The 13,072-nt window shown below is 37.2% G+C and overlaps 1 protein-coding gene across 3 annotated transcripts in view; it reads right to left on the bottom strand.

Moving 5' to 3' along the window:
• LOC106949759 (glucosidase 2 subunit beta-like) overlaps positions 1–13,072 on the bottom strand; it is a 74,069-nt gene that overhangs the window by 40,864 nt on the left and 20,133 nt on the right. For all 3 annotated transcript variants that reach the window (XM_015036241.1, XM_015036239.1, XM_015036240.1), the window contains 2 exons: positions 10,405–10,471; positions 6,674–6,752 (listed from right to left, as the gene is read on the bottom strand). In XM_015036241.1, the coding sequence (XP_014891727.1) occupies positions 6,674–6,752; positions 10,405–10,471 (146 nt within the window). The remainder of the gene's footprint in view (positions 1–6,673; positions 6,753–10,404; positions 10,472–13,072) is intronic.

Here is a 13,072-nt window from a genome sequence, read left to right as displayed (position 1 = left end):
AACAATAAATCATGCAAATAGAACTCATTGAGGTTGTTTTAATTTATCATGCGATTAATTGATTTATTGCGTAAAGGCGGGTAATAACTGACTCATAGTCAGCACGAAATGTTCCAGAACATTTGGCTCCATTTTTACCCAAAAAGGTTTGTGTACAAAAACACCAAAAACAAAAGCGTGAAACGGAGGAGAGGCAAAACAACCACCTGCCCGTTGAGTTGTATAGCCTTTGCCTTCATCTAAGCAATATCATTATTGAAAAAAGCCTGAGGTGCAGTGCAGCTCTTAAAAATGCAAACAAAAACAGTCAGGTATGAAATTATCTAACTGCAAAATGGCAAAGGGTCCAAAATGATTACCGTCCTTTTTCTGAAAATACCATCGTTAAAATCTAAAACTAGCAGTATTTCTTTAGGGTGCTCCTTCTCTTATGCTTAAAAGAGACATGCAGGAAAATGTTGCATCGCCAATGTGGGTATTTAGGCTGTTTATGTATGTTTGAAATGCCTGGCTGGAACACTAATTTTCCTCCCTTGTGAGACAATAAAGATACTGAAGAAATACGACCAATTTTGCATAATAAATCCAGAAAATCATTGTGAAATTATTCAAACTCCTGGCAGGCTCAGATTTAAAATAAATAATTTGCTTTCTGATAGAAAATGAAACATTTTCAAATGCAATCCTTGGGGAAAAAAAAAAAAAAGATTATTTCTTGGGGGGTAACAAAGAGATAACTTATTTTTTTTAATCATGTATTTATTTAAATGTCATGTTGAAAAGTCCTTCTCGGCAATGAAAGGAATAATCTTTTTGCTTTCGTTAGAGCAATAAGACCAGTCTTACCATTGCCGATCAGGTTGGATGTCTTCTGACTTCAATCACACTAATCTTTGGCCTCCGCAAATCAGACTGAAGTTTGGACTCGTTAGTAAAACTGAGAGGTTACCTAAATCTGACAATAATTTGGCATGAATAACTTGAGGATTCACTTTTAGAGTAGGAAAAATACAAAAGAAACATCAACTCCACATTTGGTCGTAAAATAAAATGAGTGCAGTTTAAAAAAAAAAAAAAGTCATTTTTATGAGCAGTTTGAAATTCAGCTTTCTTGTCAATTTGTTTACGCACTACTGCCTCACAGCTAAAATAAAGCTCCACTATCATAATTTCTACCTTCAAGCTATTCTGATGTATAAATGAGCACCTAAAATATAGCCTGCATTTTTTTAATTTTGAAGCACGACAAATGTCTTTACCTGCACTGTTAGCTGTTGCAGAGGAATCCCTTCCTTACACCTGCAGGATTTCTTCTTTTTTTTTTTTTTTGTTCCGCACACTCGCAAAGAGTGAAACTCCCTTAGCTCTTCTCTTGTCTCATCAACATTAAATAGTACACGAACACCACAGTTGGCTTTTCTTTTTTTTTTTTTAAATGCAGGATTACTCTGGTTCTCCGGTTCAAACGGAAAACATGCAATATTCTCAGAGTGTTTCTAGTAGAGGGCTTTAAAGGTATGTGAGCAGGTAGAAAGATGGATAAGTGATATACGCCTCGGCATAAAACGTGCATAAGGCTGAGAGAAAGCAATTTCCTGCTCTCGGAGACGTTGCTGCGGATCAAGTTGAGTCACATTTTGACGGTTCTACGAAGGTATTGTCCCATTAATAAAGGCGAAATAAAGAAGCGCTAAAGGTTCAGTCTGTGCAAAACTTTAAGTTTCATTACTAAAATGACATCTCTCCTTCCCCCTTCTTTTGCTGTTTGGCTTCTCTACCATTTATTGTCTGAACTAAAGTAATCCTACCTTAGCAGGGGTTTTATACAGTAATGAAAGGCTATAACATAATGTTGGAACACAGAGGGAGAGCCGATTCAAAATACCCTTTTTCCCTTCTGAGCGTCGAGCTTCACTTTGATCATCAAATTGTTCTCCCGAAAATCCTTCTTGAATTATCTGGGCCACTGAAGTGGAAAGTGAATTTTCTGGGGAGGCCAAAGCTTCTTATAGGGGAAAGGAAAGAGAAGCGGGAAAACTAATAATAAAAAAAAAAAAAGATGTGAAAATGAAACAAATTGAATCAGAGAACAAGAAGAAAAAAAAAAGACGAAGAATATGATCACCACTTGTGAGTGCAAAAGAGGAAAGTTTATCAAGCTCTTTATTCAGCACAACTGAACACTAGTAACGCCTTTCATTTCAGCAAAAAGCACGTAGGAGAAAAAAAAAAAAACATCACAGAATCTGTGTTTCTTCCTTGTTGGCTTTATTGCCCAACTTAGGGATTACACATATTTTTGGTATTTTACTGCAGCACAGACAAATAAATGTAATGTTAATATAGGCTCAAAAAAAAAAGAAAAAAAGCAAGCCCATTCACTTGGACGTGAACGGTAGAGCAATCCTTTGCCCCTTTCCAAATGTTTTATAAAATCTTATTTAGCTGCGATTGGGAGGTTATCGGGTCTGAAGGTCTTTTCTGTACAAGATTTAATCACGATAACAAACATTAGCAGCGATCTTCCTACAGGTCAGCGCTGGCGAAACTGCAGCTCTCGAGTCGCATCCTGCTCTTTAATGGCTCCTGTGTGGCTCTTTTTCTTTTACATTGGTGTTTAGAAAAGTTGATACTGTGACAATACTGTGACTGCCTCTGCTTGAAGAAAGCCCTAGCAAAATCAGCTTAACGTGCAAAGTGCACAGGTTGAATTCTGTTGAGCTAGCGCTAATCTGGAACAAACTTCCAGAAAACTGCAAAACAGCTGAAACACTGACTTACTCGAAACCTACCTGCTTTAGTTTTTGAAACATAATAAATGACACATTAATAAACATTCTGATGCGTAATGATGCCACCAGACAAAATGTTGTGCTTCAGTTGTTGACTGTGTTTTACGACTTTGCAGTTTTTTTTTTGTATGTATAAATTCAAATAAATATAAAGAGGAGAAATTAACATTTCTACCTAAATGGGAAGATTTTTTTTTTACAGAAAAAATGGGAGATTTCATTGTCTCACTTGAAGCACCACTATCCATCCAAACACGCCCAAAGGCTCAACAATTCATAAGCATATAGTGAACTGCTTTACCTTATGATTATGAATGATTATCATTCATAATCCTAAGTGATTATGAATGATAATCATGCATGTGTGCAGATAATAGCTGAAACTAATTTTCACCAATCTCACAAATGTTCATCTTCTATAAATGTATCTGTATTGATAGAAGTAAGTAAATAAAATACTTACTGAAAAATCAGTATAATGTGAAAATATACTTTGATAGCTTTGGAAAGAGTGCTTGCTTTTCCGCTTTTAAATAAAGATCAAATTTTACATTTTAGCACGGTTTTTTTTTTTTAGCAACAACTTACTCTGTTCTTTGCCTAATTTCAAGACCAGCACAGATGTCAAAACACAATTTTGCATCAGGCAACATTTGATTGTACAGTAAACTAGCCAGTACTTCCTATAGTTGGTACATGCTTAACACACCAAAGCGTGCCCATTGTTTTAAGAGACAACTGCTGAAGATGACCGGGCCTTACTCTCTGAGCATTGCCAAAACAGTTAAAAATTAACTTCCTCTAAAGATACGATCCCTGTAGGCCCCAACTTTGATTATAGGGTCTGACACACTGAGCCCCTCGTCAGTTTTAATGTAAATTGCTTGTTTAATGGCAGCCTGTTTAATTTGCCCAGCTTGATTACAGTTTGCTGTGGTTGCAGTTAAGCACACATTTTCATATTCATGAACCTTTCTACTAATTCGTCCTCTTCAGGATGCAGCTGAATTCACTGAGGATGTCTTCCCATTTACCAGGAAAATTTAACACAGACAGATTTTTCTCATCTGTGAGACTTTCATGCAGGTCAGAGCTCTGACGCTTCTCTGTTTTGTGGTTTTGTTTGTGTGTGTGTGTGTGTGCGCGCGTGCGTGCGTGTGTGTGTGTGCGATTTATGTGGTCCTCATGAATGTTGTAATTTATAAAAGAAAAGGACAAGAAGAGGAAGTTTGGGCCGCTTTGTTTACACGCAGACATCTTGTTATGTGCCGCCTCGTAAAACGGGGGATCAACGAGTCTTAAGCGAAACAGACAGACACATTCCCGCACAAAAACAGCTTGAGGAAAAAGTTATTTTTTTTATTTTTTTTTTTAAATCATCACTGGGAAGCCGCGCTCGTCCTGTTCAGAATTGAAATGAGTGTGAAGGAAATCAACTTGTACAAGCAGAGACAACATTCAAAATGGAGTACCCAGACAGAAAGTTTCCTAAAATAAAAATAAAATAATAATAATAATAATAATAATAATAATAATAAATACATGCCATACATATAGCAGCTTGCAATTTTCCCCTCACTCCCACTTAAAACCTCCCTGGAGCTCTAAAAATGACCAGGTAAACAAATCCACCGCAAAAGCTACATTTTCTACAACCACTTCTAATCCTTCATCAAGGCTGCTGGATAATCATGCCATTAGAGAATCAGCTCAGAATGATACTTCAGTTTTGTTTTTGTTTTGATTTTTTTCTTTTTGTAAAAAAAGAAAAAAAAAAGAAAAAAAAGAAGGACAAACTGTATTTTAAAAGTGAGCAGACAGGTAAAACCTCTATCCATGTTGGTTTACCAAATGCTGCTTTTATTAGGATTTGGGTCAATTCTACCCTTCGCCAAGTTCTACCCATGAGTTATAAAGTTTAGATATAAAAATATCTAAAAGTTAGAAACCAGATATTTAACTGTTAGAGTCATTTAGGATAACTAAAATGTCTTGTTTGCTAAATGTTAGAATAATGAGTTTTTCTTTTTTATTATCTTTAACTTTGGAAGTCCACCAACTTCTCATTAGTGTTGGGTTGAATTGTCTGTTAAAATGTTTTTTTTTTTTCTCTGGTTCAAAGATTTTGGGTTTCCTTCCACAAGCTTCACACAACAGTTTGCTGGAGTACCGGCCCAGTCCGACAGAACCGAGTCAGATCTGTAGGCCACTTTACTCTCTTTTCAGCCCGGTCCGTATATTTTCTGTGAGACTCGGATCAGGGAATTGCGATGGCCACTCCAAAACATTGACTTCGTTTTGTTACTAGTAGCACCACTTGATAGGAATTGTTGATCATGTAAGATGTAACATCATGTTCACTCCTCATTATGTTATTTATAACGTAGCAACCACACATGATCGGGCCCACACCGCAAACAAAGTTAGTAACCAAAACAAGTTATTTTCACGGTTGGGATGGGGTTCTCATTTTTGCAAGTTTCCCAACTTTATTCCTTCAAATGTAACAGCAGCCATCATGGTCAAACACACACATTTTGGTTTCATCGGTCCTCAGCACGTCTCCAAAAATCAAGGTACTGTTCCTCGCCGAGATCCTATTCTTCTGATGTCAATGCAGGACACATTTCACTGTTGGCAATGACACTCGAATCGCATTCAGCAGCATCTTAAATGTATTTTGCTTTTGTTCTACTGCCTATTAACAATTTCCACACCAAAACACGTTATTTTCTGGAACACAGAGCCGTGTTCCTGTCACGTATCATGACCAGACATTTCCATGCTGTTTGTTCCGGCCTATAATTGTTGGCAGAGTTGAACGCGGCACCTTCAGCTACCTCAAAGTTGTGCCGAAGCGTTAACCAGACCAGTAGAGGTCAACGATTCTCCCCCGGATATTTTCCCAGACTTCATTTGATTTTTCCATAATATCCCAAAAGGAATCTGTCTGCTAAAGTTCTTCCTCTCTTTAATTCTTACGTAAAGCAACCCGTCAGGTGTTTACAAAGACATAACATCACTGGCTTTCCCAAACTGTTGGAAGGCATAATGCTATTTTCTGTAAACCTACGAGTTTGAAGAAGGTAATAAAAAAAAAAATCTGCAATATTAATTAGGAATTTAGGAAATGCAAATAATGTTATCATTACTTACAGACCTAAAACAAGTAAAGTTTAGTCTGATTTAAGACCTTAATCACAAAAAAAGGAAGACTTCTCTATATTTGTGTCATATTGTAAGAGGCTCCCTAACTCATAGTGGTTGTCTCGCACTTGAAATTGCCTCGAGTCATTCTTTGCGCTTTTTATGAATTTAATTTACATCTGGTTGGTAAATAGATAGCATTTTCATTTTTAAAGACAAATATATTTTCATTGGCCAATATAAGAAATCACTAGTTAATTTAATCAAAAGTAAATACGACAAATCACCATCAGTGCCAGCTCTTGTTTATGTAATATCATCATTAAAATAAGTAAGGCTTTGCAGACTCAAGTGCTGTATGCTTGGAGACAAATCAGTGGCAATAGGGAAGACTCTATAAATACTCAGAAATATTGTCATTTTACTTCGGTTTTATTGCTGCCAGACTGTTTCTCACTGGGTTTACATGGTAACAGATACTTATTTCCCTTGTAACCGGCACAAAAATGACTTAAATGTTGCATAAACGGCAGTGGAAAAGACTATTAGGAACACCTACAAAGTTAATTTTCTTATCTAAAATGTCTAAAGGTGGTGGGGGGAAGCTTTCAAATAAAATTAAAAGAAAGTGCAACCTCAATTTAAAACAACCTACGGAAAGTTTAACCACGAAGTGAAGCCTGCATGGAAAACCTTGAAGAAAACTGTGTTACTGAATTTTAAAAATAGCTTACCAGTGCCTCATCCTCGGAGAGAACCCTCGTCTCATCATGGACAAGCACCACTTTAGCCTTGAGTTCATCCAACGATATACTGAGGGTTTAAAAATGCATCATATTAGTATTCCATTGAACAGTTTGGTTGATTTCACCAATACGTGTTGAACATTCCTAGGTACTAGACTGTTATACTGAAAAACACCGCTTGTTTCAATATGATTCCAGTTAAAAATATATTGTTTTATATATTTTAAATCTAGAGATTTAAAATAGAGGCAAACACACTATTTTACAAAAAGAAGACCTGTCCTCACTTTTGAACTGCAAAACCAGAGTTGGCAATTAACTAAGTGCAGATACTAATTTCTTACAGTTCAATTAACCTATTTACAGCTAATATCGAGAATGTTGCACACTGTTCATACCTTTGTCCTGATTTCACAATACAATGCACCACACTGTAAAGTCACACACGCACACATACATACATGCCAACTCTTTTTCCCACAACACTAAACTCTTGTCATTAACCATTTTCCCATGCTTGTGTCTTCCTTCCAGAGGTTACAGCCAAACTGCCCCCTCTGAGCTCAGATAATGACTGCATAGCCAGAATCAATCCCCGGAGCGCGTCAACTAAGGCAGGCAAACATACAAAGCGAATAGTCTGCTCAGCCTACAGAAGATCAATGCTCAGGGTGAGTGCCGGAGAGAAACAATGCCTTTCACCATTGTGAGGACGGCACACAGGCTGCAGAACAACGGCTCTGTAAATCCCGTGTGAAGTAAATTGGCTTCGGCTCCAATCACGCAGGGCATTTGCACGTATATATAGACCGCTGCAGCATAAAAGCAGGCGTTTTGTGACGTGCACCCCTTTTCGGAGGCTTCTCTATGGAAGTCGGTAATGAATATTACCGAGCTCGCAGATGCAGGCAGTGATAAATCCATGCAGAGGGGGGAGAGGATAAAAAGCACATCCTGTTCGTGGGCCTTTGGGAGGCTCCATCATGGTTCATTTCCTGAAGCAGTTGGTAGACTCTATTTATAGGCCAGCATACTAGTACCAGTTAATCCTGCACTGGGCTGCCAACTGCCTGCCAGCTGGCACAGTGGGTTGTGCCTGTGTGTGCTGCATGGGAAGGTTCTGGGATGAAACGATTGTGAGGCCTACATTCGTGACCAACGAGTCTTTACCCCCTCATTTAGGGATTTTACGTCTCAAAGTTGTTTTTGAGTCTCAAATTTCCAGAGTTGTCAGCCATATTACGCCAGTTTGAAAAGATAAACATAAAGAAAGGAGAGACAGTTCAGTGATTAAACTGACAGAATCATGGATGTACAAATGGGAAGAGGGACAGACATAACCTTTAGACAATGGGTTAGGGCAAAGTGTTGATATTCAAGACTATATTGTCCGCGTGCCTTTTCAAACCTGGAAAATAAGTACAACATTCTCATACCTTTCTAAAACTGTCCAGAATGCATAGACTCCTTGCCAAAATGGTCAAGTGGTTTAAAAGGATATGTATATATTTACGTAAGGTTCTGTGGAGATGTTATGAGTTGACACCCTATCCCTGTAGTAAAGTTCTTTTATGACAAACTTTTAATTATTATTTTATTTAGGAAATTCAGGCAGTACAGACACGTCAATGGTTATCGGAGACTGTCAAAGTTGTAAAGACGTTTGAGTGTACCTACGATCCTTCAGACAATGAGTCAAGGACAGAGCAGCGTAGCTACTCCCTACTCATGTCGTTTTCACAAATCCGACTTCATAACTTGCAAACTATCTTTTTAGGAAGTTTTCAGAAGGGGCCATTTAAAAGCAACCTGATGACGACTCGAATGAAATATTTATTCAGTGCTAATTTATATCAAAATGCATTACTGATTCTAATGAGGATGTTTTGCAGAAATGTCTTAATGTGATTTAAAATGTGTTCAAAACTTTATGAAAATCAATGGCTGCGGTCTTTGTCGTGAGGCAATTATTGGTGAGTAAATGGACACGAAAATGAGATTAGTTCACAGTATAAATGAGAGAATAATTATCTGTGAATCTGCATTAAACATAATTAGCAATTCCAATGAAGCAGATTAAGAATTGAGGAACATTTAGTTAAGGGGCATGGGGGAAAAACCCAGAAAAAAAATTTTTTTTTTTTTTTTTTTGTACAACATAAAAAGCATGCAGCACGCATGCTAATCGAGGAAGCAAATTGCCTGGCAACTGCGAGTATTAGGTATAATTTGTGACATTGCATTTATCAGAGGAGAAGCTAAACGAGGGTTGACACTTTGAGTTGGAGAGACGTACAAGACCTAAGCAGTAATGCAGTGGATGAAAACATAATCTCTGCCTTATTCAGATCAACATCAATGCATGTGGTGCATAACGATGGCTAGTTCACAAAGTCCACCAACTGACAGCTTAGTAATATGTGTGCTTAAGCACAGCTCAGAGAGAGAGACTCAAGAATTCAGACAGAGGGAGATTGAGTGGATAAAGGGGTTCTGAGCTGTGAACAGAGGCCGGAGAGGCAGAATAACATCCAACTGCAAGAATGCACAAACAGGCATATTTTTCTTACATAGGAATTGCTGCATGAGGAGATTGTTTTTGCATGCATATGTTTTGAAGCACACATGGTTTACTATTCCAAGTCTTTCTGTTGGCTTAAGCACTATTATTATTATTTTTTTTTGTTTGTTTTTTTACATGCATGTTCTGGTAAAGTGAGGAACATGAGGGTCTGGACTGCTGTGAAGAGAAACCGTGCAGAGGACTGTCGAGGTAAATTTTAAGAAGGCCTTTGAGTTCTTTTAGGTCAGCAATGGGTTTGCTTTTGGGTTTGGCTTTGGTACTTTCACATGGATACCATTTATGCTCAATCTCTTTCGTGCCGAGAAATCATGAACGCTGATTGTAACTGAATAAAGTGAGGTCTGCAATGCTTTATTTGTAGCTCCTGGTTCTTTTGTGACCCTTCTGGATGAGTGATTAATACGCTTTTAGTGTAATTTTGGTCGGCCAGCCACTGTGAGAAAGTTTCTCACTGGTGTTCTAATGTAAGAAAGCCCTAAATATGGAGATGTGACAGTTTCTAGACTAATCCTTCACAATAACCTTGCTTTTCATTCATTCTTAAATGTATTTAGATCGCACTGCCTTTTGAGATCTTTTAGCCAACGTTACATTGTCACATAGGTTCGTCCATTTAGGTGACTTATTATTATGCGACTCTATAGGTCAGATGGTAAGTAAAGCTGTTAAATTTACTCTACAAAAACATGAGGTCAAAGACATTTAATTCATAATTTAACAAGACATGTACAGTTTAAAAACAAAACACAAAAACAAAAAACGTTTTTTGCTACCCATGTCATAAAGATTCAAGATCCACTGTAGGGGAAAAAAAAAAAAAAAGTTTTTTTATAGCTTGAAAAGCAAAAAAGTATCCCAACTGAATTTTTGTGAAACATAAAAATTGATTTGTATGAAACAGGTTTCTGTCCAGGTAGTTAATAGGATACATGATCAGCATACTGTCTAATTTATTTAATCAAGTAGGATGTGTAGGATACAGAGTTCAAAACGATAAAGATTTAATAGTAGAAGATTTCAGAGCCTCAGAGATGGCTGGTGGATGGCAGCCTTGGCAAAGAGCAGCGGCCCTACATCAAATTTGTTTCCAGGCTTTTCGAACCTTTGGACTCTCTTTGATTAGCATATAACTCACCTGCCATCTTTATTGCTGTCCAGTAGTTGGAAAAGGTGAGATACGGTGCTATTCTGATGCCTAAAACCTGCAAAGAAAAATTATATATTAGAAGCTTTACACAGCAGGTAGCTGATAATAATATTTAAGAAACAACTTTTCATTATTTCTAACCACCAATTGTTGATAATTGTATTTATCAGTCCCAATAAAAACCTTGAAGCGTGAACATAAAAAGAAAAAAAAAAAAAGAAGTGAACTAAAAAGTATGAGCAGCAAGGATAGAGAGAGGAAAAAAAATCAGGCAATGAGTCAGTCATGCTGTGCAGGAACATTTGCTTTCCCTGGAGAGAAAAAAAAAACAAAAAAAAAAAGGCGCGTCAGAGTCCAGAATGCAATCAGGAGGCTTTGTGCTGCAACGGCTGCTATGACAGTGATTTCCCTCTTCTCCTCCGTTCACATTCACAGGCAAATGAAAAGGAGACGCAAAGAGAAACTTCCTGAACCCTCTTATCCGCAGAGCATGTGACCCCAGCTGATTCAGTTTTGTGAATCGCACTCACTGGAGAGGAAGGCGAGGAGGAAGTTCTCTGGCGTTTGGTGCCGAGCATCTCCAGAATCATTTGCAGAACAGAAAAGGTAAAAGGGGCAAACTGATTGGCCCCTACGTCTGGGGAAAAGCACTTTACATAATGCTAATTGCACATCCGCGGCAATTACCTTTCCGTACTAATTACGGAAAAGCTAATTGTGAAATTAGCATTTCTTTTCCTCACCGTGTACGGAGCAAAGAGCTTATGCAGAGTGTGTGCACAAAAAAAAAAAAAAAATCAAATCAAAAATGAAAGAGTTACAACAAGTTTTATGAATCTTGCTCTGGCAAAACTAACATTGATGAGGCAACGTGCCGCTTTTTTTTAATTTTATTTTATTTTTTACAGAAAAACTAGTCCATCCATTTGTTACAAGCAGCAGGATTCGTTTTTTTTTTTTTTTTTATCAAAAAATAGTCAGTTCATCCAAAATGGCACAGCATGAGATCATGTTTCTTCAGTTTTATCTTTTTTGTTTTCAGCTGAACCAAACAGTTTCCTTTCTCCCCAATTGATCAAATACAACTTCAAGATCTTTCAGTCAACAGCCTCTTCGCTTCAGTTTCACTCATAAAAAAAAAGACATCTGGACCAGCATTACTGTGGTTAGCAGTGTCACTGTCCTGGGGGAGGAGGGGCCATTTGCTGAGCCGTTGCTGCCAGTAACTACATGTTCTCTCTTTAAAGATCAATGGTGTCCAAACTTCTGCCAAGATTACTAAGCTGAAAGTAACCAGGAGCCATGCTTTAAATATATATATACTGCTCAAAAAAAATAAAGGGAACATTTCACTTTAATTTTGTGTGTGGCTCCAAATCCAGGCCTCCATTGGTTAATAAATTTGATTTCCATTGATGATTTTTGTGTGATTTTGTTGTCAGCACATTCAACTTTGTACAGAACAAAGTATTATGAGAATATTTCATTCATTCAGATCTAGGATGTGTTATTTGAGTGTTCCCTTTATTTTTTTGAGCCGAATATATATATATATATATATATATATATATATATATATATATATATATATATATATATATATATATATTCTCTGTTTGGCTTCATCTTTCCTGTTTAGAAGAGAAATAGACATAATTGTGTTACAACCAGGATCAAACTTTAAAATAATTATATATTTCTGTCCATATATTTGATGTGATTTCCTTGGTTAGAGAACCGAGATTACATTTGTTGTAAACCAGTGAACTGATTTCCAGTTTTAGTCTGGTGCAGACGCCCCCTTCTCCTCTGTAACGTCATATTCAGCTTATAGTTAGATTGTGTTCGGTTATCTTGAAACTATCTCTATAGTTACGCTCCTCTTAGCTTGGGCTGCTGGAGGACATTTGGGCCATTTGTCCTTACTGCTCTTCTTTTTCCAATTATTCTCCATTATCTCCAGTTATTGCTGCAAAAAAAACTTTATCTCTTGGGGGTTTTTTTGTTTGTTTTGTTTTTTTTATCTCCACAGAACCTCCACTGGGCCCAGTGTTTCTGTATTAAGCTGGGTCAACTTCATGGAAAAGGGCATCAGCTGAGCTATTGCTGCCATCAGCTATGTTAATCTCTTTTTTTTTTTTATCCCAAAGATTTTACTACCAGCTCAGTGCTCATCAGCTTAGTTGTGTTTCTCTTCTGGACAAAAAACAACAACTAAGTGTTACTGCTGGTATTAAGTCTGTGCAATAGGGTTGGGGATGTGTGCTTTATAATCAATTTGTATCTGGATTAACTGCCTGTGATCCAGTGCATTAAAAATACATGACCACAAAACACTGATGTCATATCATTTGAATCACCACTCAATCTCCAATCACCTGGGCTTCTTTACAGAGAACGTCTTGCGTATAGCATCGTATGCTCAACTGATTTTGATTCAAGCTTAATGTACTTTGGAGTAAATTATATGGAACACAATTGGGTGGGAATCAAAGTGCCCAAGTGCCCTCAGATGACACTTGTTGTCATTTAGCTTGATATCAAGCTAGCTAAAATGAGTTGGAAAAATCTGGGATGGGATTTAGAAAAAAAAAAAAAAAAAAAAAGATTTAAAAAATGAAAAGTTTTCGGAAAATTTCTTCCCCAAAAAAAATGG

This window comes from Poecilia latipinna, unplaced genomic scaffold (genome assembly GCF_001443285.1).
Source record: "Poecilia latipinna isolate Pla-1442-1.1 unplaced genomic scaffold, P_latipinna-1.0 Scaffold361, whole genome shotgun sequence".
Classification (NCBI taxonomy): Eukaryota; Metazoa; Chordata; class Actinopteri; order Cyprinodontiformes; family Poeciliidae; genus Poecilia; species Poecilia latipinna.
This window is presented reverse-complemented; position numbering and strand designations above follow the sequence as displayed.